Source organism: Mobula hypostoma, chromosome 17 (genome assembly GCF_963921235.1).
Source record: "Mobula hypostoma chromosome 17, sMobHyp1.1, whole genome shotgun sequence".
NCBI lineage: Eukaryota > Metazoa > Chordata > Chondrichthyes > Myliobatiformes > Myliobatidae > Mobula > Mobula hypostoma.
This window is the reverse complement of record NC_086113.1, coordinates 47,430,590-47,457,106: the sequence shown is the minus strand read 5'-3', so window position 1 is coordinate 47,457,106 and position 26,517 is coordinate 47,430,590. Positions and strand designations below refer to the sequence as shown.

General features: G+C 41.0%; 1 protein-coding gene across 2 annotated transcripts; it reads right to left on the bottom strand.

Annotated features, from left to right (window-relative positions):
• Positions 1–862: 862 nt before the first annotated feature.
• On the bottom strand, positions 863–12,319 carry c17h6orf62 (chromosome 17 C6orf62 homolog). Of its 2 annotated transcripts, none has more exons than XM_063069867.1 (5): positions 10,852–12,319; positions 7,218–7,391; positions 5,892–6,017; positions 4,477–4,611; positions 863–2,234 (listed from the first exon to the last, which is right to left on the bottom strand). In XM_063069867.1, the coding sequence occupies exons 1-5, from the start codon at positions 10,978–10,980 to the stop codon at positions 2,109–2,111; spliced, it is 690 nt and encodes a 229-aa protein (XP_062925937.1). In that variant the 5' UTR covers positions 10,981–12,319; the 3' UTR covers positions 863–2,108. The 2 variants fall into 2 exon arrangements, with proteins under 2 accessions (XP_062925937.1, XP_062925936.1); XM_063069866.1 differs by having other exon boundaries at positions 7,218–7,394; positions 10,852–12,304.
• Positions 12,320–26,517: the final 14,198 nt, after the last annotated feature.

The window sequence follows — 26,517 nt, the reverse complement described above, 5'->3', positions numbered from 1 at the left end:
TATGCTATCGTGGAATATATTAGATGATAGAATTGTAGAGCTAATCTCATGCAATAGAGACAGGATCCCACGAATTACTGAATCACAGCCACCCTATTTCTGGAGATTATAAAATGACATTATCATCATGAACCATTTCATTGTGGTTTGTGAGATTTCCATATCTTAAGTTTTTTTCATTTGCCTAAAAGTAACTCAGTCTAATTTTATTATTCAGTAAAACTGTACCAATATTAAGTGGTATTAAACAAGATTTAATGCTATATTCAAGACCACAGTTAATTTACAGATTACGTGGTTCCATCGGAAGAAATCTGGAGGACAGGTCCTAATGTATTAGCCGTATTCAAAGCTTTTCTCTCCAGGCCTATGAACCTGAAACCCCTTCCTCCTCGTTTTGCATAGCTCAGGCTAGATCTCCTCTAAGCAGTCAAAACCTGAAGATAATCCTTCCAGCTCATGGTCAGTCACCAAGACTGGAACTTCCTCTGAATGAAATGTGGCATTTCTTTTTACTTTTACATTCCACCCACTTCCTCATGATTACCTGAGTAGCTGAAACGCCTCTCTGTTGATGTTAGCAAATACCGCGCAGGAGTACAAACAAATCCTCATGGGTAGCTAACATGAAAACGTTTCACCCAGCTTGACTTGGATTCTTGATGCTTATATCAGACATGTTTCATTGCTGTCTGCATTCAATTGCCTTGAGGTCTTTTTACTTGGTGGGATTTACTTTGCTAAGAGGTTAATACATTTTCTGGTGTGGAAATGGCAGGTATTTTGTTTTTATTCAAGCATCATTAACTCAAAGTATTGTTAACACAGTTACAGTATTTTGAATGATAAAAACAATTCTGAATATGGATTAAAGATTTATTTTCATTTTCCCAATTTCAACAGAAGGTGAATACAAATTTCCTACTGATTAGCCTTGTTCTTAACTGAAGTAGCAGGCATGCATAAATAAGCTCAGGAAGCTCACAATTCTTACAGCTTCAGAGAAATGCTTTCTTTCCCCCCTTTGATTCATTTTGCAGCCTGCCTTGCATTAATTATGCAAGTTCAAAATCATGTCTTACAAGTAATGACCTTAATAACCCAACTGAAACACTCCAGAATTTTTAAAGAAGCAATTTTAAGTGCATTTTCTTGAACGCAAGTTATGGTATTTCTTCATTATTTTATTAACTTTACAGAGTTGTATCAGCAATCAGCATATTTTTACACAATCAAAAACTGACTTTATACCTTCATCCATTTTTAGTCCCAACCTCCCTTTCTAGGTAAATAAGCTACTTCAGCTACAGGAAAGTTTTTTAAAGATTCCAGTAACATTGAACTTCAGTGACAATCTTGTAGCTGTTTCGCTACTTTAGACTCCAGTTATTTACTGAGTCTAACCTGCCATTATTAACCTGCTAAAATCTCCCCAAAGAATAGAAGAAAAATTCCTTTGTACATTTATATAGCAACTAAGGGAATAAGATCCAAAAAGAACATGCCAGCAAACTTAAATGTAGACTACATGGTGGTGATAGCCTACATTACACAGATACCAAAATGGGTACTAAAGATCCTCCCCCCGCTACCTCTTTTGCTTGCTTGCCATCCTCTTATGAACAGTTTGTGCTCAACAGCTATGCGTGTCGGACCATGTGTTATTCAGGTTTGAAGCCCTTCATTTGTACAACACATCCAAGATGAATCCTTTACTTGAACTCTTTATCAAATGCAGAACTCGCCCAACATTACATCTCAAAACAATGCAGTGTGTCAGGTTACATAACCAGCAGAAACAAGATTAATCATGTACTTTTCAGATATTTTTGCAGTTCAAAACAAGCTTCAAATTTCACCTTTGTTTTCCATGTGGAACTGACAATGTAGATCTAAGCAGCCTATTGGTGAATATGCAGGCAGTAATGTAAAAAAAATAAAGTTTGAGATATGCATGACTAGAAAGAAAATTTCAAGTAGAGTATGCTTTGTAACAGACTGTTCTTTTTCACAAGTAGTTAATCATCTTAAAATCAGGAAATAAAGATGAAATACAAGTTCACTGTTGTTGACACTTTTGGTCTTCCCTATATTGCTGGCCGATGCCCCTAATCTGGCATGTAGGGACGGAGATGGTCCTCAATGGTTCCAACTCCCCAGTGGGTGAGCTGATCCTGTGGCAGGTAAAGACAGACACTGCATAACTTGAAAATTATGGCCTTGGTTTTTGGAGTCTGCAAAATAAAACATGACACCTTCATTGTTCACCATTACACATAAGAAATCATAAGCTGTAACACAGATATGCAATAAATATGAAGCAAAACTGAAGGTACTTTGAAAATGAGTTTTCAAAAGTCAATGCATTCATGCACATCTTCAAAGGTAAAGTATTTTCAATGTCACATATACTGTGCTTACTCAAACTTAGTATGACATGTTTTGTTTTTAAATTTTAAATAGCTATGCATCATGAATCACCCAAAGTTTGTGTTTTTGACTTACTATGGATGGACTTTGAGTTCAAGTTTATCAATATCCACTTTTTCAATATGGGACAATTAACCATGCAAGTCTTATTGGAGATATGAAAAATAACTTTCTTTACTGCTCTGGGTGACATAAGCTTGTCCTTTGAGGGTGAAGAATACCACCTCCAGCCTCAAAAACCCAAGTTTTACTATACCAGTCATCAGAAACTAAATCTCTATCCATGGAGGAAAAAAAGATAGAAGCTCCAGAGACAAGGTGCATTTAGATTAGTTGCAACTGAATGTATTCTATCCAAATCAAAATATGCTTACTCTTTGAACATATACAGATCAACAGTTTTGTGAACTATGACATTTGGTTTCTCCAAACCTACAAAACACTCATATTTTTTCCACATTGAAAGCTCTTGTTTTTCTTCAGGCCACCATCCTCATTAAATTAAAAAAGGTCAAATCTACTGTATTTGAATTAATGCAATAGCACTATTTTTGCATTTCTTTAATTTTGAAATTTGCTTTGAATTGCTAAATGTAGCTACATTACACTGAATTCTTATGCAGTGAAGCATTTAGTTTGAAATTACTTTCAGTGTGATTGTTTCTTCACACTAATGTTTCCAGAAACTGAGACCATCTTCTACTACCTCTTCATCTTAAGAGTCAGTGGGGATGTTGAACTTCAAGGAATCTTGAAGCATGTCCTTAAATCTTTTGTCTGGAAATCTTTTCTCCTGACAGAGCTGTACTACTGCTCTGATCTTTCTCAATTTTTTTCTGGCACAATTTATGCCTAACTTCCTGTGGGATGTATTTAAACTTCAGAAGTTACGGAAAACCATTCAACCAGACTTCAGAAAGAGATCACCAAGGCCTCAGTACTCAAACTGCAGTATCCAGATGAGACTTGTGCACCTGCAGCTAAGCTACGTCATTGATCTGTTCACCAAAGCACAAGGATGGTACTTGTACTCAACATCTGCAACACCAAGAAGCTCTATCTACCGGCCCCTGCTGCAAGATATTCCCCCTCTCAATAATGAAGATTCATTACTGAGACCTTTTCTTCAAGATCAAGATCACAGACCTGAAACAAACCTCATGGTTGGCCAGACAGCTGTGACATCTGCTCCCCATTTCCTAAGATCTGGTTATCTACAGGAAGCATTTTAAGCCACTCTATGCAAAATTTCCAAGTTCACTGGACCCTTAACAATCTTAGGTCAGCATTCACTTCCAAGCCAAGATTCCCAGCACTGAGGCTCCAGTTAGTCTCAGTTCGCAACATCCGACAGATATGTCATTTACACGTTTCACACCAGTACTGCCTCTATAAATGTCACTTTAAGTTAACGGCTTGACTGACTACTCTGGCTATAAACAGCAAAATCTCCCATGGGTGAAAATTGCATTTTTGGTAATATGCCACGTTACCTGTTAAGGAGATTACAACAGACTTAATCTCATCTTGCCTGATGTCAATATGGTGGACAAAGCAAATAATACTGATTTTATTTTCCAACTCCAATAGTATGGAGCTAAGTTCAGGACTAAGTACAGATTTAAGATCCAAAGTTATAAGTAGATTCATTTCAAAAATTTTGAGCTCACCAAACAATGAGTTTACAATGCAATGATTATTTCCATACAATGAGCAAATCTGTACTCTGCAGATTTTCAGAGCATACGATAACTCAAATCAATCAAATAACTTTCAAATTTAACTACCTTGCAATAGTCCTAAAAGTAAATCTACCAAGATCTGTAGGCAGTCGTGCAGAGAGCCAAAGAATCACTGTATATAGCAGTGCACAGTTCACAAAGACTTATTTCAAGAACACAAAGCAATATTAAGTTAGCAGCAAGAAAGGGAAAAATAATCATGCCAAATTTCACCGGTAAACCTCTGGCAATGTTCCACATTTTTTCACCCAAACAGATGGGACCAAATAAGTTTAGGAAAGTAAAGGCCCACAATTATATTCACCTGCAAGTGCTGACGATTAATGAACAGAAAGATGGACTGGGTAGGGTTGTTTACGATGAGTCCTGCCTTATCCTTCCGGCTAATTAAGTGCAGAAACTGTTTCTCATAATCGCCATGATGAAACTCAAACTTGGCCTGCGTAAACAGTAAGAACTTTCAAATATTAGAAAACAAGATTTGTTGCTTAATTTCATGTTCAGCAAGCACTCAGAAATTATCTGCCAAGATCTGAAAGATCTAGTTTTATTCCTTTTAGGTTTATTAGATGCATAGATTTTATAATTGGCCTTGGTAATTCTGCTAAGATTTGACAGGACCCCTGCTATTGGTCCCAATCCGACATCTTCATTATAAGTTCTTGTGGACTCAAGACAATCAAAGGGCTAAGCTTGGTTCTGAAGTACCACAGGCAAACAAAATGCTTCTGGTTTATGCATAAATAACCCTTTTAATTACTGTGCTTGGTGTGTATTGGGTGTCCAGGGAGGGGTAGCACCTTTGGTGAAGGGGCTTGTTGTGTCCATTCTGGGGCAGCTCACTCACTTTTGGTCCCCACCAGAAACTCAGCTCTCACCTATGGCTCCAAGTAGCTGTCTGCATGTGATAGTGGCCACACCCCAGTACACCACTTCAACAGGCAAGGGTGAGGGTAGCCAGCGGCCCTCATACCCGGTGAGATAGGGATATGCCTGTCCTAGCACGCTAAGTCAGCTCTGGCTGACTGGGCAGATGAGATCTACAGTGACATCCAACAGCCAGGAAGGCAGTACTGCAATGCTCCGTGGAAAGCAAAGAGCATGACAAGGCACAGAAGACACCATGGTCATCCACTGCAACAAAAGGAAGACCCCAGTTCGTGACACTTGTTTGTACCACTGAACCCGGACTTCTGGGGTCAAGAGAGGAACTGCCCCAGTGCAGTGGCCTATCCACTTTAAAAACTCTCCCACACAGGTCTCCTGTCATTGCTGCACATGAGAGACAACCACTGTTACTGTGCTAATGCTGACAGTATACTTATCACAATTGATTTGATTTGCAGTTTGCCAAGCCCATTGAGTTTCTACTTTTATGCTGGTTTGGTGATGCACAACACAAATGTGAACCCAACACAATGTTAAGATCGCTAGAGGGAAAAACAAGAAACAAGGCATCCATAAAAGCAAAGAACAAAGCCTATCAAGATTTGTCGTTACACAGATGACTGAGAGACAACTGAAATGAAACCCATATACTACGAATTAATCACAATGTCAAACTAAAAATACATAATGTCTGAACAAAACCAAAGATCCAGGCAAATCATCAAACCAACACAGAACCATAAAAACTATCAACAAGCTTGGCAAACTGCAAGTCAAATCAATTGTGATAGGCATCCAAAAGTTTGGCTCATGTTTATGTACAAACAGTACCTGAACAGGCCTGAAAGGCTCACCATCTGTACCCTTCCACTTGGAGAAAAGGAGACAGACCATCTTCTCTATATCATTCCGTGGCCAAAGGATAAAGTCCATCTCCTGTGTACAGCCAATTACATCCTAAAATAGGTCAGGAAATGAGAGAAATTCCAATAGAGATATTAAATGGATTCCACATCAAGAAACACAAAAACAAAGATTCTGACTTTATGAAGAATGATAATTTTGGTTGTGGATCAAGAGTTACAAGGCATTATAATACAAGGCAAGAAGTCAAAAGAATGTGAACTGCTAACAACTTCCAGTTTCCATACTTACCCTTTGCTCTAAATAACTAAAATCGTCATCTTTCAATGCCAGTCTAATATAGCTTAGAAAGAAAATAACAAGAACTTCTAAAGGCATTAAACCACAAAAGAATATTTGCATTAATGAGGATAAATTGATCCCTGCAGATGATCATATCTACCACAGCCAGATTTCCTTTGTTGCATTGCATTTTCAGCCATGGAACCAACTTTTCTGTATTGCCTTCCCACAACTAAATAAGCATATCTAAACAGTTTTAAAAGCTAATCTATAAAGTAACATTTACAATAATTTGAAATGACATATAGAAGAGAATCTAATAAATATATTACATCAAAACACTTAAACATCAGTTGATTTAACAAATGAGTTTAAATCTAATATTTCAAATCTATGAATCGTTACCAAACCAAAGTCCAGGAGAACCTCTATTATCACATTTGAAGTTCCATCTTACAAGATCCATTAGATCATAAGCTCGAAGGCAAGTAGTCAGCTTTTCAGTTAAAATTGAAGCGAGTGCAAGAAACTATTGGCATCACCAAATTAAGTTTACACGATGCTGATCAGTAAATGGAATAAAACCAGTCACAAGAAAAATGATCAGCCTTAAGCAAGATGATTCCATATTAGTACAAATCAAAAGACCTTAGCATATCAAAATCAGGTTTATATTTAAGCCAATAAATAATTACAAGTCCATGGATATTAATACGTCTGACTGAGGATCTTTGACCTGAAACTGTTTCTTGCTCCCACTACTCTGTTGCCAGACCTTTTGAGTATTTTATTACTTCTAGCGTTTACAGTGTTGAAGAGTATCAATGATTGTTTTGGCTGTGAACATTGCAGAAAAATTGGTTATCTATGTACAAACAACTACAAACCTTTTTCCCTCTTACGATAAAGGAAGTTGCTATTATTAATTGAACGTTTTGATGTGACATATTCTACCACTCTGTGTCATTCCAAGCAAACCTTCAATTTATATAATTCTTCTGAAGTACTTACCCTGCGCATGGATTGGTAGCGTGGTGCATGAAGCTGCACTACATCCTTCTGCAGCAGCTCTGTGGAACTGTCCAGGGAGTAGCTGGACTCCCGTACACCTTTGAGGATATTTTCTTCATAGTTATTGGTCATAACTGGTACAACTTCAGCCACTTCGAATAGTGCCGACTTTTTCTTCTTAAATCATAACATCAGAATCATAATTCTTAACATAAAACATTTTCTATGCTACTTCTTTTAAATTATTACTGCCAAGTTGCATTTAAAAATGTAAGCTCTTCATTTCACAGGACAATAAAAACAGGGACTATACACACTATACCTATTATATACAGGATAATAATTTCTGAAGTGAAATTTCTAAAATGTTGGGGAAAATCTGAAATGCAAGAAGAAAAATATCAAAGCAAGAAATTTTTTTTTTAAATTCAACTTTAAAAATACTTAAAATTATTGAATCCTTGTTAAGCAGAAATCATGTTCTTACAAATTTAAATAAGTTATATTAAAAATATAATGCACACAAGCATGAATATAAACAAATCACCATCAAAAATGATCCAAATGTCAGCAGGAGACAGTCAACTGGGATTAATGTAATTGAAAACTAACAATTAATCAAGCCTTGTTTTGAGGAAGGATGGAATATGCCTCCTAACTCAACTAGCCAACATTAGGGTAGTAGTCCTATTATCAAGTGCCTATTTTCTATTCCCATATTGCTTAAGTTGCCTTTACTTCCAACTACCTACAGATGTCTATTAAAAACTCTGATGTGACCTTTGCCTCAGTATTTAGATCAAATTTTCAAGGGAGCAGATACCTAATCAAATGCTGCCAACAAGAGTCCAATCTAACCAGTATATTCCCCATTCTCCTTTCCTTGAGATCCCCATGAAACCATTGTCAACCACAGATATAGACAGCAAGCAGAAATGAGTGATATTGTAAAAATGATTTGGACAATAGAAAAAAAATCGCAAAGAATATTTGAATGAAACCAACTGATCAATAATATTCATTTTTCATACTGTTCACATGCTCAAATGCATTTCACTTTAACCAAGTAGCATGATGAGGTTGAATAAAATTATTCCAGATACAACAGCTTGTGTTCTTGGTCTCAATTTAAAGTGTCTGTGAAGTGTTAGTGTATACTGAGGAGTGTCGTATAAACATTAATTAGCAACCAAATGACTAAAGGGATATTGAAATGAGGGATAAGAAAAATTAAGGACAGAGTAAAACTTCAGTTCAGAGTTCTAACAACTGTTCAGTTGTTCAGAAATTCAGCTCACACTTGGAACTCGGCAGGGCCCAAGGTCCCACAGCACTTTGAAACATCCATTTCCATTTCAAGCATTAATTTTAAACTCACTTGGTACATTGAAAAATTAATTAGTCCACTACATAACATCAGACAGAGAACTAGAAGTGTGTAGGTGTATAGTATCTGATAGTCCAGAAAACTTGCTTGCCCAACACCAGAGCCCTACACAAACTGGATTACAGAGTTTCACTGGGGTGGGATTAATCATGGTAGTCATTTACAGGATAAGCAAATGTGGACAAGCTAACATTTTACCTCACTTATTGTAAAGATAAAGCAAATAAACTTTCATATCCCTGTCAAATGACAATGCAAATCCCAAAATAATCCGAAGGAAGCAGAGTGAGAATCCTTGGAAGGGCTAACTGTAACTATCAAGTGTGTCATATTAACCTCAGTTTCCAAAGTGATTAAGAAATTCTGTACAACCCTTAAGTTTATGATAAAGAGACAACCACAGCAGTTATTTTCTCAGCTTTCCAGGAAAGTCTGCCCATATCAGAACAGCATAGAATTAAAACAAATGGAGGCCAGTTAGCCCTTTGTGCCTGTGCTGGGTATCCTGCAGTGAATGACTTACCTCCTGACATTCAAGGCCTTTCATAGAAGCCAGTAATGCGATGGAATACTCTCCACATGCTAGACAAATGCAAGTCCAACAACACTCATCCAGGATTATTCTAGGTTTAAATCTGTGCCTTCTGGTTTTGTCTCTTTAGTGAGGGGTATATTTAGGTACCTTCTATTCACCTATCCAAAGCCGTCAATTTCACATTTTTTAGTCTCTCCTTAGCCTCTATATTGATGAAGAAAATAACCCCAACCTATCTAATCTTCCCGTGTTGGCAACAGGTTTCCACTACTGGCAACATGTTTACAAATCTCCTCACTCTCTCCAGTGTAAACACATTTCCCACATTGTTTGGACCAGAACTGTGAACAATAATAAGTCTTCAATTCTAGTATCACTGCCAGTTGTTCTATGTCTGACCGAAAGAAAAGCTTCCCAACTATCCAGAACTGACTATGGACATGCATCCCAAAAATCACTATTCCTCCACACCTGAATGTCATCCCATCTTCTTGCTGCCGTTCCATAAGTACATCTCCTCAGGGATCAGGGATTCTACTTGCCACCTTTCTATTCAGCTAATCCGACCAACTATATCCACCCTCAGGGTGGAGGAGCAACACCTTATATTCTGTCTGAGTATCCTCCAACCTGATGGTATGAATACTGACTTCTTCAAAAGGTGAAGAAAATTCCCCCTCGTCATTCCCAACTCTGACCTTGTACTTCTTCTCACCTGTCTATTACTCCCACCTGGGGTCCCCTCCTTCTTCCCTTTCTCGTACTGTCCATTCCCCTCTCCTATCAGATTCTGTCTTCTCCAGTCCTTGACCTTTCCCACCCACCTGGCTTCACCTATCACCTTCCAGCTAGCCACTTTCCCCTCCCCCCACCTTTTAATTCCGGCATCTCCCCCCACACCCCCAGTCCTGAAGAAGGGTCACCGCCTGAAAAGTTGACTGTTTACTCTTTGACCCGCGGAGTTCCTCCAGTATTTTGTGTGTTTTGCTTTGGATTTCCAGCATCTGCAGATTTTCTCATGTTTGTGATCCACCATAAGTTCCCGCTCTCCTCCTTTCTGTCAATCACTGCTAGTTTTCCTACTGTCTTCAATGTTCTTTCCTCCCAAGAGGACCACAGCCTTGACGTAGTTTGAAGGCTTATGTGCCTCAATGACCCGGAGAGCTATGCTAGCTGAGTCAGGGTTTTATGCTTTGGCTCTTGGTAGGGTCACCCATGCCAAACAGGTCAAAGGGTAGAGGCCGGACTAACAGTGGTCCACCAGTCCTCCGGGTTCAGTTCAGGGCTAATAATCCTGACTGCTAAAACAAAACTGTTACGGAAACAGCAATGAAGAAACCTTCCACATCTGAGTGCAACAGTATTCCTGAGTCTCTATCCTGAACTTGCATGACTGACAGTAGTGAAAGCCAAGCTAATGACACAATGAAGGCAGCCCTGAACACCGCCACAGATGGAGGACCTTCGTTGCTGCGCTAAACGCCAGTGGCGCAACAGGCAGTAAGTAGGCAGATCAATGTTCTTTATCATGACTGTTACATTGAAGCCTAAATGAACTTCTGCCAATGTAGATGCTTCAATGAACCTCAATTACAGTTATCAAGGGACTGCCCTGTAAATATTCTGTAAAGCAACTTCTCACCCCACTACTAGAGAAGAAAGCATTCTACATTTCACCTTTGACAAATATGCCAGGAAAGATCATATCTTACCTTATCTTTGAATACAAAGGCAATGTACATTTTGAAGTCAAACTGATCTGCCAGAGATTCTTTCTTCTTTCTAAGTTGAGCACGCAGTCGATTTAAAGTCTGGTTCTTCCGAGAGTGTGGGTCACCCATTTTGTTTTGAGTGTGTTAACCCTCTTTTTAGCTTATGACAAAGTGACAAAATCTAACATGGGCAATTTCTCTCAAAAGAAAACAGCACAACAGAACATGTCTGGTAGCACTAACTTAAAAAAAACTACCACAACTACTAGTCCAGAAGCTCTAAAACTGTGTTGTGCAAAAACTTAGGATAAATGTTGGCCAGAGTCCAGTCATGATAACAGTCCCTATATATACACGGTCACATCAGAGTGCAGGGAACTAAACTCACTTTTAATTCACATTAACAAAACTTACAAACCAAAGCAATCCAAATTAGAGATAAATTTTAACCTGCTGAACTAAAACTAGATTACAATGATGGATACCAATGGATCTAACCAACAAATTAAACACCTAACTGAGATTCAGGTGTGCCCAAGGATGACACAGAAATGATGTAGCCAGATCCCATGTTTACATACAGGCCAGGTTTTTGCCTTTTTACACAAAAAAAAAACAGCCTGAAAAGTTTACCTGCAGCCTCTGGCACAGTTGTCTTCAAACATATTGGAGTAGGTGATTGTATATTTTTTTTTCCTTTTAAGTTTTTGCTTTAAGGACAGACAATAAAAGACAAAGAGGATTGCACTGGCACATCAACTACATGGCGCGGCTCATTGGCACATGAGTAGAAACAAACAAAATACCAAGCAAAGGGCATTTCTGACTTTACCAAAGACTTGGATTCAATCAACAACATGGTGGTAAACCTTTAACCGGTTTCCTGACATCGCCCTACACAAAGAAAACAAAAAAAAAATCACTTGTTTATCATGTTTGCCTCTATAGATCTGCTCACAGGCTTAACTGTTGGGAGTTCCTGCTGTGCCGCCTTTTGATTGTTTTGGTTTTCTACCTTAACTCCTTTCCTAAGCTGTTTGTATTGAACATATATATAAAGTATATATATATTGCAAACTAACGCTGACTGTCACTCCCCGCCCATGTCAAGAAGAGACCACAAACCCGGTCAAACCCGTCAGTGTGAGCGAGCCGCGCTCTCTGCGCTCTCGGTCACCCATAGTCTTAAAGCGAGCTCCTGGCGTGAGAAAACCGCACAAAACCACGGCCTTCGGCCCGACTACTGCCGCCTGCCTGCCTCCTCTCTCGCTCCCTCACTGCCCCTCGCCCAAGGTCGGCGGCTCCCGCTAACTCTCGGCCTGTCAGACCGGGCCACCGCTCGGCTCGCTGCGCTCCCGTCAGATCAGACGACAGCAAAGATCACCACCGCCGCCGCCTCCACACCAGCGCAAGATGGCTGCTCAACGTCACAACCCACTCACCCCCCTCACAAAATACAGCTTCGGTAGATTCTGTTTAAATCGGCATCTTGCACCTAGGTTAACACTTCAATGCCCTTAAGCAACTCATTTACTTTTCTTTTTTTCAAATTCTAGCTTACTTTCAAACTATGTAAACATGTTTGTGTACGTCACCACTCATCACGTGGTCCATTCCCTCTTCCCCCAACGCCCCACCCCCAAGTGTACTTACCCTTTTAACTTTCTGAGGCAGATTTTCCTGCAGATGTTCGGATTTTTAAAAAATGTTTTATTGAAAACATATCTCATTGTTAAAATAAAATATATTATTAATTGCTCAAGGAAGTGTATAGGAGAGTAAAACATAGTTAAAGAGATGTTTAACTTAGTTTTGGCTGTTCTAATAAATATACAAAAAGGTATCCCTCCCAGATTTACTGGTTAATCAATAGATATAATTACTTGGGAATTTCATTTCAAGTACATGAATTATACTGGACCTTAGACTTGGAAAAAAAACCCACAAAATTCTTTCTAAAATTGTGCGATGTAAAATTTTCCTTTTAATTTAATAATAGACTGAGTTAACAGTTTAAAAAATTATTTATAGCAGAATTCAACTGAAGGTACGTTTAGTTAAATTCAAATAATATAATACAAGCAAGACTTTCAGCAAAATGGTGCCAGTGACCAAATGCAACATCTTGCAGACAGCCTACAATAATACTGAATACTCTTCTGCCAAATATACTTCTGAGCCATGATACATTGCAGCCTCTAATTTTGCTTCCAAGAATGAATTTTTGAGCCAACTGAACAATCTGGCACTTTTGTGATATCCTGGGACATTTAATGTAGATGAGATTCTGTGTCGATTCCTAATGGCGGAACACAAACCTGTGGTCAAATCCATTGCTCTACTCCAAGTAAAGCATTGACCAAGATTAAAATTGCCAAGGACAAGAACAGAAAATGAACAGGGAGCTCGGTGCCATCTACCTGCATTTGACTGGTCTCTCTTGTTGCTGCTGGCTAGAAGAAGTCTTGCATCCCACGCCGCCAGGTTTGGTTCCGCCTCCTTCTACTACCCATTGTGTTTTCCCCTATTCCTTCTTCACCTTTCCTGCCTATCCCCTCCCTGCTTCCCCTCCCCCGCCCCTTGATCTTTCCCCTTACTGGTTTTTCACCTGGCACCTACCAGCCTTCTCCCTCCCACCCTCCCCCCACCTTCTTTATAGGGCCTCTCTGCCCCTTCCCTCTTCAGTCCTGACGAAGGGTTCCGGCCCGAAACGTCGACTGATCTTTTCCACGGATGCTGCCCGACCTGCTGAGTTCCTGCAGCGTGTTGTGAGTGTTATTTTGTGTTTAGGTTTGGGAGCAGTTGTTGCCCGGCAGCCATCGGGCTTCTGGACAGAGTCGCCTCCGTGCTGAACATGCTCCGAAGCTGTGGACTCGTTTTGGGGACTCTGCAGTTTCTTTCTTGTTTACTTTATTTTTATTATTTGCACAATTTGATCAGGGCACTTCAGCACTGAACTAACACTGCAGCAATCAGCACAGCACTGAGGAACCACTTCCAGGGACTCTGCAATTAATGTTATTTGTTTACTTTTTATTGTTTGCATGGATTGTCCTTCTTTTCCACATGTTGGGAGTTTGATGGTCTTGTTGTGCGTTTTTTTTCTTTGAATGGGTTCTATTGTGTTTCTTTGTTTTGTGGCAGCCTGCAAGAAGATGAATCTCAAGGTTATATACCATATATGTACTGTACTTTGAACCTTGACACTCAAGGCCATAGAATATACAACAGTACAGCACAGGTCCTTTTGCCCACAGTTTCCTCCAACCTTCTAACCTACCTGAAGATCACCCTAACCCTTCCCTTCCAAATAACACTCCATTTTTCTTTCATCCATATGCCCATCTTAAATGTCCCTAATAAATCTGCTTCTACCACCATCCTGGCAGTGCAGTCCCTGTAAAAAAAAACACCTCTGACATCCCCCCTTGATACATTTCTCAAATCACCTTAAAACCCTTTCGTATTGGCCATTTCTGCCCTGGGAAAAAAGTGCTGCATGTCCACTTTATTTATACCTCTTATCTTAAACACCTCTATCAAGTCACCTCTCATCTTCCTTCACTCCAAAGAATGAAGGAAGAGGAGGCCCTAGCTTGCTCAGATTTTTTTCCTAATAAAACATAGTCTCTAATCCAGGCAGATTCCTGGTAAATCTCCTCTGGACCCTCTCTGAAGCTTCCACATTCTTCCTATAATGAAAACAATTCTCCAAGTGTGGTCTAACAAGAGTTTTATAGAGATACAATAATATCACAAGATCACAAGACAAAGGAGCAGAAGTAGGCCATTCGGCCCCTTGAGTCTGCTCCGCAGCTCCCCCATGAGCTAAACTATTCACCCATCTAGTTCCAATTTCTGGCTTTTTCCCATATCCCTTGATACCCTGACTAATTAGATACCTGTCAATCTCCTCCTTAAACACCCTCAATGATCAGGCCTCCACAGCTGTATGTGGCAACGAATTCCACAAATCCATGACCCTCTGGCTAAAAAAATTTCTCCTCATCTCTGTTTTAACTGGGTACCCTCTAATTCTAAGACTATGGCCTCTTGTCCTGGACTCACCCACCAAGGGAAACAACCTTTCCACATCTACTCTGTCCAACCCTTTCAACATTCAAAATGTTTCAATGAAATCCCCTCTCATGCTTTTATACTCTAATGAATACAGTCCAAGAGCCGACAAACGCTCCTCATATGTTAGCCCCTGCGTTCCAGGAATCATCCTCATAAATCTTCTCTGAACTCTCTCCAACATCAGTACATCCTTTCTAAGATAGGGGGCCCAAAACTTCATACAATATCTTGTTGTTCTTAAACTCAATCCCCTAACTAATGAAGGCCGACACACCATTGCCCTATCAACTTAATGGCAACGTTGAGGAACCTATGGACATGGAACCCAAGCTCCCTCTGTGTCTTCACACTGCTAAGGGTCCTGCCTTTAACCTTGTATGCAGAGTTCAAGCTCAACTTTCTAAAGTGTGCCATTTCACACTTTTCCAGAATGAACTCCAGGTGCCATTTCTCAGCACAGCTCTGGATCCCAATAATGTCCTACTGCAACCTATGATGACCTTCCACACTCTTCATTGAACCGTCAACCTTAAAAATAGATTTCACATTTCAGATCAACATTTCTTTAGCAGAACACAAAAAAGTTAGAAATAACTGACAAAGTAAGCTTTGTGACTGGTTACCAAATCTATCTGTCCTATCCTTTGGCCTCAGGATGACGGCCAAAGGATTGTATGGATAGAGAACTTAGACATGTCACAGGTCTTAAGTAAAAGCAAAGCATACCTATGAAAAATGAGAGATGCACAAAAGGAACAGTTGACAGTAGGGCATACAGCAATCAATCTGTCTAGATCAATTACAGTATATATATTTTGTATAGATTAAATATCATGCAAAAACAGAAATAATATATATTTAAAAAGTGAGGTAGTGTTCACGCATTCAATGCCCATTTAGGAATTGGATGGCAGAGGGGAAGAAGCTGTTCCTGAATCGCTGAGTGTGTGCCTTCAGGCTTCTGTACCTCCTACTCAATGGTAACAGTGAGAAAAGGACATGCCCTGGGTGCTGGAGGTCCTTAATAATGGACGCTGCCTTTCTGAGACAACACTCCTTGAAGATGTCCTGGGTACCCAAAATGGAGCCAACTAAATTTACAACCCTCTGCAGCTTCATTCAGTCCTGTGCAGTAGCTCTCCCCGCATACCAGACAGTGATGCAGCCCATCAGAATGCTCTCCACAGTGCGTCTATAGACGTTCTTGTGTATATTAATCGACATACCAAATCTCTTCAAACTCCTAATGAAGTATAGTCACTGTCATGCCTTCTTTATAACTGCATCGATATCAGTCAGATGCCTTTAGTTTCATATTGAACACAGACAACCTAATTATCTCCATGATGACATTGCAATTGCCCTCCTGAAGCTGCCAGACATATACTTTATACTTTATTGTCGCCAAACAATTGATACTAGAATGTACAATCATCACAGCGATATTTGATTCTGCACTTCCCACTCCCTGGAGTACAAATCGATAGTAAATATTAAACATTTAAATTATAAATCATAAATAGAAAATAGAAAAAATGGAAAGTAAGGTAGTGCAAAAAAACCGAGAGGCTGATCCGGATATTTGGAGGGTACGGCCCAGATCCGGGTCAGGATCCGTTCAGCAGTCTTATCACAGTTGGAAAGAAGCTGTTCCCAAATCTGGCCGTACGAGTCTTCAAGCTCCTGAGCCTTCTCCCAGAGGGAAGAGGGACGAAAAGTGTGTTGGCTGGGTGGGTCGTGTCCTTGATTATCCTGGCAGCACTGCTCCGACAGCGTGCGGTGTAAAGTGAGTCCAAGGACGGAAGATTGGTTTGTGTGATTTGCTGGGCTGGGCTCATGATCTTCTGCAGCTTCTTCCAGTCTTGGACAGGACAACTTCCATACCAGGTTGTGATGCACCCTAGGAGAATGCTTTCTACCGTGCATCTATAAAAATTAGTGAGGGTTTTAGGGGACAGGCCAAATTTCTTTAGCTTTCTCAGGAAGTAAAGGCGCTAGTGGGCCTTCTTGGCAGTGGACTCTGCTTGGTTGGACTAAGTCAGGTCATTTGTGATATTGACCCCCGAGGAACTTAAAGCTTTTGACCTGTTCCTCTGGCGCACCACCGACGTAAATGGGGTCGAGCGGTCCGCTACTGCTTCTGAAGTCAACAACCAATTCTTTTGTCTTGCTGACATTGAGGGATAGGTTATTGTCTTTGCACCATGCCACCAGGTTCTTAATTTCCTCTCTGTACTCAAACTCATCATTACCCAAGATACGGCCTACAATTGTGTCATCAGCAAACTTATATATTGAGTTCGATGGAAACTTGGCTACACAATCATGGGTGTACAGTGAGTACAGCAGGGGGCTGAGTACTCAGCCTTGTGGGGCACCGGTGCTCAGAGTGATTGTAGAGGAGAGCTTGTCCCCTATTTTTACAGCCTGGGTCCTGTCTGTGAGGAAGTTGAAGATCCAGCTACGGATCTGAGTGCTAAGGCCCAGGTTCCGGAGCTTAGGAATCAGTTTATTTGGAATGATGGTATTAAAGACAGAGCTGTAGTCAATGAAAAGGAGCCTTACGTATGCGTCTTTATTCTCCAGGTGTTCTAAGGAGGAATGTAGGGCCAGAGAGATGGCATCTGACGTTGACCTGTTGCTCCAGTAGGTGAATTGCAAAGCGTCAAGGTTGACCGGTAGGCTGTGGTTGATGTGTGCCATAACCAATCTCTTGAAGCACTTCATAGCAATTGATGTCAGAGCCACAGGTCGATAGTCATTCAGGCATGCCACCTTGCTCTTCTTCGGCACTGGGATTATCGTTGCCTTCTTAAAACACGAGGGGATCTTAGACTGAAGCAAGGAGCAGTTGAAGATGTCAGCAAACACTCCAGCTAGCTCACTTGCACAGGCCCGGAGAACCTGTCCTGGGACGCCATCTGGGCCCGTCACCTTCCTTGGATTTATCTTCAGGAAGGCTCTTTTAACGTCCTCCTTGGTGACGATGAATCTCGATGCCACCAGGTCCAGTTCATCCGGAGGGAGCGGGACGCTCCTCTTCTGTTCGAATCTTGCGTAGAATATGTTAAGTTTGTCAGGAAGAGAAACGCCACAGTTATTGATATTCCTAGCCTTTTCTTTGCACCCAGTGATCTCATTTAGACCCTGCCATAGTCTACTGGCATCCCTTTGGTTAGCCTGGGCTTCCAACTTGGCTCGATATTGCCTCTTGGCGCCCTTAATTGCTTTCTGGAGTTCGCGCCTGGATTCCGTGTAGTGACTGGTATCCCTGGACCTAAAAGCCGCAGCCCTAGCCTTCAAAAGGGACTTGACCTCATAATTCATCCAAGGTTTCCGGTTAGGGAATACCCGGATCATCTTGCGAGACACACAGTCCTCTGTGCATTTCCAGATAAAGTCCATGACAGAGCTGTGAATATGCCAGTGGATGCCAAGTCCACCATTCAGCTTATTCACTGGTTTTCCAAATCTTATCCATTTTACTTGACACAATCAACGCAGCTACTCAATTGCTGGGGGGCTGTAAATCTATGTTCCTCTCAAGCCTCGCGTCAGTGTCCACCCAGAAGCAGCTAAGGGAGGGAGGAGAAGATGGCGGCGTGACGCAGTGCGCGCGGCCGTTCCGAATGAATATCGATATGTGTAACTAGGGGTGCTGTGCACAATCCGGATTTGATGGGGACAGCCATGTGAAAGCACAGAGGAACATCTGGATTAACTTCTGAAATGCCTGCTCCGCTGCCGCTGCCACTGCTACTGTGCGATCGAGAATCTCCGGAGACGAAGGCCCCAAATCCTTGGCTTTGCCTATTGCCTATTGCCGGGGCCGGGGTCGAAGCGCTCGGCAGAGATGGTACTCGGTGCTCGGTGTTGAATAGGTGGTCAGAGGCTCGGAGTTTTTCAGACAGACTCGGAGTCGGACTGTGGTCAGATGCTCCCAGTATGCTGCATCGGCAAGTTGGCGGTGCTGGAGGTTTACCATCTGCGTGAGATGATGGGACTTTCGACAGACTCTGAGGTTTTTACCGTGCCATGGTCTGTTCTTATCAAGTTACTGTATTGCTTTGCACTGTTGTAACTATATGTTATAATTATGTGGTTTTTGTCAGTTTTTAAGTTGGTTTGTCATGTGTTTTCGTGATATCATTCTGGAAAAACATTTTTATCATTTCTTAATGCATGCATTACTAAATGACAATAAAAGGGGACTGCATGTCCTCATAATCATAATGGTCCTCCAAGCACACTAACGAAAAATCGAGAAGCTATTGACTGACACAGTATGCAGTCCCAGAGCTCCCATAACCTCAAGCCCATTATTTACATCTTTAAACTCAGTGTTGAGGGGCTTTCAGCAGATAAGCAACACCCATCGACATGCTATGAATGTTATCTGTATACAAAAGCTCGCATTTCCTCTAGCAAAGCTAACCAATACAAGATAAAAGACTTTAACCCAGTATCTCATACTGCACATCTCTGGCACACATGCTCCAGTTGGCATGCGGCTTGTCAATCATCCTTCAAGTATTGCAAAGTCATTAAGGTGGTGCAAATAACACCCTTAGTGCTGATCTGGGTTGGAAGACTGTTCTGTTTTCACTGAACCCAGGTACTTAAGCGAATCATACAGATTGTGACTACAATGTGGTTAATGCTGACAGGGTAAAATTTGTAGACTGGTGCTCAGAAAATTGTCAAGACATCGTCCCTGATTGTTCTCTAGATGGATTCTTAGTCTTACACAGGGTTTCCTCAACAGACGGAGCCCGTAGCCAGCACTGTGCCAAGTCTTGCTCATCTTACAGAGGCAGCATAGCCCCTCACTGGTAAAGGAAGTGTCTTTCTGCTTGTGCAGTAAAAGCCAACTGGCGACCTGTTCGTTTGAAATAATCGCTGTGCTGTTCCCACTGTGCCAGATGGGAGGAGAGAGCGAAGTCCTGGAGTTTATCCACTAAAGCAGGAATGTAGGAGTTTACTTTGTTATTGTAATGCTACTCGGTAGCCAATGACAACAAGTTGCTTTTTTGCAAATCAATTAGCAATCCATCAGCTTCATAAAAAGCATCCTAGAAAAAAAGAATGAAGTTCAGAGTAGAAAGTTTTTCCAAAGGCAAAGTTTGTTTTGACCCTTTCACACATAACAGCAAGTATAGTCCCATCACTGAATAGCATCTTTCTTGAAGGTTTGAAATATCTCAGTCCACTTTCTCACTCCCAACTTGCTCAGTTTCAAGGTTCACAAATGAGTACTAGCAACAATGTGACACACAAGAAAACTTTGCTTCCTCCTGAAGATCCAAATCTGGAATATCATCATTATATGCACATATGAAGTTATAAAAAAAACACCCAATTCTCCAATAAGTAACAGCAGAGATAGCACATGTCTTGAACATTAAGTAGGCTCCAATATGGCCAAAGCACAAGTCCAAGTACTTACAGTGATATTTACCAAAAAAAAGTTAAAACGACTCATCATGTTTTTGCTGATCAGCAAAGTCAAAGCAACGTTTATTATAATATGCAAAAGTATACATATACACAGGCACAATAACGTACTTGCAACATCTATTATCTAACATTCGCAAGAAAAACAAAATTAAGCACAAAAAACAAGATATCAAGAGTCCTTCTCCAATAGTTTATTAATGTAATTGGGGGAAAAGCTTCTCCGAGGTGGATATGCCAAGAATAAAACACACAAATGCTGGAGGAATTCAGACAGCATTTAAGAAAATCGACAAGCAGTTGACATTTCGGGCCAAGACCTTCCAGATGTATACGAACGAGAAAACTAGTTCTTAGAATAGAGAAAAAAATAGATTGTCTTCATTCTAACCCCAATCCTTCCAATCTATACATTGAATAAACTTGCCACTAACTCAATCACTGACATTTATATCTGTAATTGACAAACGCTGTGGGTCACATTCCTCACTCTTTCCAGAACTGGGCAAGACTCAACTGCAAAGGTAGCGGATGACTCTAAGGCCAACTCCAGTAATGTAGCTGGCATGTAACTCCCGAAGGTGGTCTCGGCCCGAAACGTCGACTGTTTGTTTATTTCCATAGCTGCTGTCTGACCTGCTGAGCTCCTCCAGTATCTTGTGTGCGTTGCCATAGAAGTCAATTTATTTCTTGCGTACACTATTCTGGAATAATACCAGAAGAGATGAAAAAAATCAGTACTTATCACTCTTCCTAAGAAACCTGGAGCAATAGAATGCGAATTACATAGGATCATAAGTTTAATGAGTCATATCACCAAGATACTTCTAAGAATTTTGATGACAAGAGCTAAAAGTAAGATACAAGCTGAAATAGGTAAAGAACAATGTGGTTTTGTGAAAGACAAAGGGACAAGAAACGGAATATTGATGTTAAAGATACTTTCAGAACGAGCTATTCAAGTGCAAAAAGATTTGTTTGTTTGTTTTATCAACTACATAAAAGCATTTGATAAAGTGAAGCACAATAAGTTATTTGAAATATTACAGAAAACTCTAGATTCGAAAGACCTCCACCTAATCAGAAATCTGTACTGGGAACAAACTGCCGCTGTAAGAATAGATGGAGAAGTGAGTCAGTTTACGAAAATCAAGAGAGGCGTTAGACAAGGGTGTGTTTTCTCCCCTGATTTATTTAGTGTGTACAGTGAAACAATATTACAAAAAATAAGAGACATCTTGGGAATTGAAATTGGCGGTGTAAACATCAATAATTTCAGATATGCAGATGACACTGTGTTAATTGCAAGTACGGAGGAAGAACTACAAAACTTAATTGATATAGTTGTTGAAGAAAGTGCAAAAATGGGTCTATCTATCAATTGCAAAAAGACAGGATGTATGGTGATATCCAAAAAGGAGGAGAATCCTATCTGAAGGCTGAGAATAAATGGGGAAGACATAAAACAAGTACAGAACTTTTGCTACTTAGGAAGCTGGGTGACACCAGATGGCAGGTGCAACACAGACATCAAAAGAAGAATAGGGATGGGAAAAGACACCTTTACGAGAATGAAGAGTATACTGACCAACACTAAACTAGGCACGACAACCCGCCTCAGAGTACTGAAATGTTATGTTCATCTGTAATGTATTGTGTGAGTATTCGTAGCATCAGAGTGCGTATGACGTCAGGACGTGGAAAAAGGGTTTTAAAAAAATGGAAGTCTGGTGAATAAAGGTTGGTTGTTCAATCTACACTGGTGTCCAAGTCACATCAATATTACATGGTGTCAGAAGAAAACGCGAAAAATAAAAAGGAAGAGAAGACACGTAAAAGATGTCACAGTTACAGCCCCCGTCAAGTTTAAGCCTACAAGGTAATCTTGCTGAGAACTGGAAAATATGGATCCAGAAGTCTGAGCTGTTTTGCACCGCTAGTGGCCTAGCTAAAAAGACGGAGAAAGTGCAATGTGCTATGTTTCTGCACGTAGCGGGAGAAGAGGCAATAAAGGTTTGCAACACGTTTGTCTTCCAAGATGATGAGCAAGAAAAAAATTGAAGTGTTGAAAAAAAGTTTCAAGATTACTGCGAACCGAGAAAAAACTTACCATTCATCCGACACCGGTTTTTCACAAGGGCTCAAGGACCAACGGAGATCATCGACGCCTACGTAACAGATTTGAAGAGCAAGGCAAAAGACTGTGAGTTCGAACAACTGCATGACTCTTTACTACGTGACAGCATTGTATGCGGCATACGAGATGATCAAGTGAGAGGCAGGCTATTGAGAGAGGCAGATCTTACATTAGAAAAGGCGATTGATGTTTGCCGTGCAAGCGAGATCACGTCAAGTCAGGTCAAAGTGCTCAATGAAGAGATTGAAGTGCATGAAGTAAAAACTGTGAAAACTGACAATAGTAGGACAAAGCCAGCTCCACAGGATGATCAAAAGGAAGTTAATTGCAACAGGTGTGGTTATAAACATGGATACAGAAAATGTCCAGCCTTTGGTCAGACATGCAAATTATGCCAGAAAAGAAATCACTTTGCAAAGATGTGCAAATCGAAGGAGTACGCAAGGAAAATGCATGCTGTGGAACAGAGTGAGGGCAACAGTGACATGTTCATTGGCACAGTTGAAGTGGAACAGGAGGTATGCATCAAGAATATTGACAATGCAGAGATGGAGGATGAAGATGATTGGACCCAAGACCTGAAAATAAACAGGAGGAAAGTGACATTTAGGCTTGACACTGGGGCAAAGTGCAATATAATGTCGGCAGAAACATTCAACTCACTGGACATCAGAGGAAGACTGGAAAAATCCACCTGCGAGCTTGTTGCATATTTCGGCCACAAGACGGCGCCACTGGGCAAAAAAGCACTCACCTGTTTTTTACAAAGGTCAAAAATACAAGATCGAGTTTGAAATAGTGCAGCAACATGTTTCAGCAATACTGGGCAAAGCAACATGCACAAAGCTAGGCCTGGTGAAGCGAATCTATGGTGTTGAAAAAGAAAATGACATTCTCAAAGACTTTGATGACTTGTTTTCTGGATTAGGATGTTTACCAGGGAAACACCATATCAAGATTGATCCAACTATTGCACCAATCGTGCATGCCCCGAGAAAGATTCCAGTAGCTCTCAGGGATCAAGTAGTGGAGGAGCTACACAGAATGGAACAGATGGGAGTCGTAACAAGACAAATAGAACCGACCGACTGGGTGAATAGTATGGTGACAGTGGTCACAGAAAAAAAGACGAGGATTTGCATGGATCCACAAGATCTCAACCAAGCCATCAAAAGAGAGCACTATTCACTGCTCACGGTTGAAGAGGTTGTCTCCCAGATGCCTAATGCAAAATATTTTTCAGTATTAGACGCAAATCAAGGTTTCTGGCAGATCAAGCTGGATGAAGAAAGTTCCAAATTATGCACTTTCAACACGCCCATAAGGAGATATCGTTTCCTGCGTCTACCCTTTGGGATTTCTTCTGCATCAGAGGTATTCCAGAGATCCGTGGCACAAGTGATTGAAGGCCTGGACGGGGTGGTCAATACCATTGATGATTTGCTGATATGGGGCAACACAATTGATGAACATGATCAGAGACTGAGGAAGCTCCTGGAGAGAGCACGTGAGTACAACCTAAAACTGAACAAAAGTAAATGTAAGATCAGAACTACAGAGATCAAGTACATAGGTCATGTACTCAGCGCTGATGGGCTAAAGCCAGATAATGAAAAGCTGTACCACTACCACCACCCGAAATCAAGCAAGAACTATTGAGGGTCATGGGCATGATACAGTATCTTGACAAATTCATTCCCAACTTATCAGAGGTCAACACTCCACTCCGAAAGCTACTAGAGAGCAGCACTGAATGGCATTGGGAAGATGAACAAAAGAGAAGTTTTGACACATTGAAGCAGTTGGTTACCAATGCACCAGCACTCAAGTTCTATGATGTCAATAAACCAGTGACGATGTCTGTGGATGCCAGTTCGGAGGGAATAGGAGCTGTTATACTGCAGGATGGGAGGCCTGTGGCATATGCATCATGAGCACTTATGGACTGTCAATGCCGATATGCTCAAATCGAGGAATTACTCGCCATAGTTTATGGGTGTGAGAAGTTCCACCAATATGTATATGGCAAAGAAATCCAGGTTGAGAGTGATCACAAACCACTTGAGAGCATCTTCAAAAAGCCACTCCACCAAGCTCCTATGAGGCTGCAAAGGATGCTTCTCAGGCTACAGAGGTACACTCTCACAGTCATCTATAAGCCAGGAGAAGAAATGTACATCGCTGATGCTTTGAGCCGTGCTTACCTCAAAGAGCAAAAGGAAGAGTTGCTAGGAAGAGAGCTGGAGGTCAACTGGGTTACACCTCAGCTACCCATCTCTGAGGAGAAGTTGAACATGTTCAGGAAAGTTACTGCAGATGATCCTGAAATGCAAATGCTAAGAGATATTACAATGAATGGATGGCCAACAGAAAGAAAAGATGTTCCAAAGGAAATGCAGAAATACTGGGCATTTAAAGAGGAAATCAGCTATGCATCAGGACTAATGATCAAAACGGCAAAACTCATCGTACCAAACCAAATGAGACAGGAAACGCTCAACAGAATTCATGAGTCACCCCTGGGGATAGTGAAATGTAAAGAAAGAGCAAGGGATATTCTCTGTTGGCCAGGCATGTCAACTCAGATAGAGGACATTGTGTCTCAGTGTGCTGTCTGTAATGAAAACAAAAACAGCAATCAAAGAGAGCCTCTGCTTCCCAACCAATACCAGGAAGACCATGGGAGAAGATTGGCACAGATCTCTTTCACTACAATGGTGCAGAATATCTGCTTTGTGTGGACTACTATTCAAAATATCCGGAGATCACCAAGTGACGCGTCCAGTCGAGGTGTCATTACCGCAATGAAGTCGACATTCGCAAGACATGATATTCCAGATATTGTCGTTAGTGACGATGGTCCACGATATGCCAGTGGTGAGTTCAGAGGGTTCTCAGAAAGCTGGGAATTTCAACATGTTACTTCTAGTCCAGGGCACGCTCAGTCTAATGGACAAGCAGAGAGAACTGTACAAACTGTCAAGAACATGCTCAAGAAGGCACAAAGCAACAACGGTGACCCTTACATTGCTCTGCTTGAATACCGCAACACACCGACTGAGGGTGTGGGGTTCTCTCCTGCTCAGCTGTTGATGGGACGTCGTCTGAAGTCCAAACTGCCAACATCCGCAACTCTATTGACTCCTGAAGGTAATGCTCACGTACATGACAAGCAAAAGTACAAGCAAAAATAATGCAAAAGAGCTACTATGACAGACATACAATACAGTTGCCAGATCTGCATACCGGTGAAAATGTCAGAATACAGAGAGGAGACACTTGGCAACCAGCTGTGGTTGTGAACAGACATCAGCAACCAAGATCCTTCATAGTTCGCACGCCCGATGGAAGAGTCTACGGGAGGAACAGGAAGCATCTGCTGAAGACAGGCGAGAGTGAGTTTCCATGTACAGATGCACAGGACATTTCCACATATACAGACATGGAAACAAACGACACCAAGAATGATGCAGACCACAGAGACACAGAGGTCACTCGTGAGACTGACACGGATGAAGGTCAAGCACAGTCACAGTTGTATCACACACGGTCTGGGAGACAAGTCAAACTTCCAGCTAGATACAGAGACTCGACATACAGTTTGAGGCAAAGTCACACATAAGTTCCAAGGAGTGAATTAAAAGGTTTATTAGTCCATGTTAGTAAAAGAAAATACACTGCTATTAGTATTGTAAAATACAATGCAGAATACAGTACAAGGTAAGATTTTTTTTAGTTTATGTCATAGTTGTTGCACTGTAAGAAGGGCACACCTAGAGGCATTGTTTTGGTAATTCACAGTGTTGTAAAAAAAATCTTGAGAAGGGGGATGTAATATATTGTGTGAGTAATCGTAGCGTCAGAGTGCGTATGACGTCAGGACGTGGAAAAAGGGTTTAAAAAATGGAAGTCTGGTGAATAAAAGTTGGTTGTTCAATCTACACCGAGTCACATCAATATTACATATCCAGTTATGTTATATGGCTCAGAATGTT

Coding starts and splice junctions, on each gene's coding strand:
- c17h6orf62 (XM_063069866.1), bottom strand. CDS start 10,980: ATGGGTGACCCACACTCTCGGAAGAACCAGACTTTAAATCGACTGCGT. Junction 4,612..5,891: donor AGCCTTTCAGGCCTGTTCAG/GTACTGTTTGTA, acceptor CTGTTTACGCAG/GCCAAGTTTGAGTTTCATCA. Junction 2,235..4,476: donor TTAATCGTCAGCACTTGCAG/GTGAATATAATT, acceptor TTTATTTTGCAG/ACTCCAAAAACCAAGGCCAT.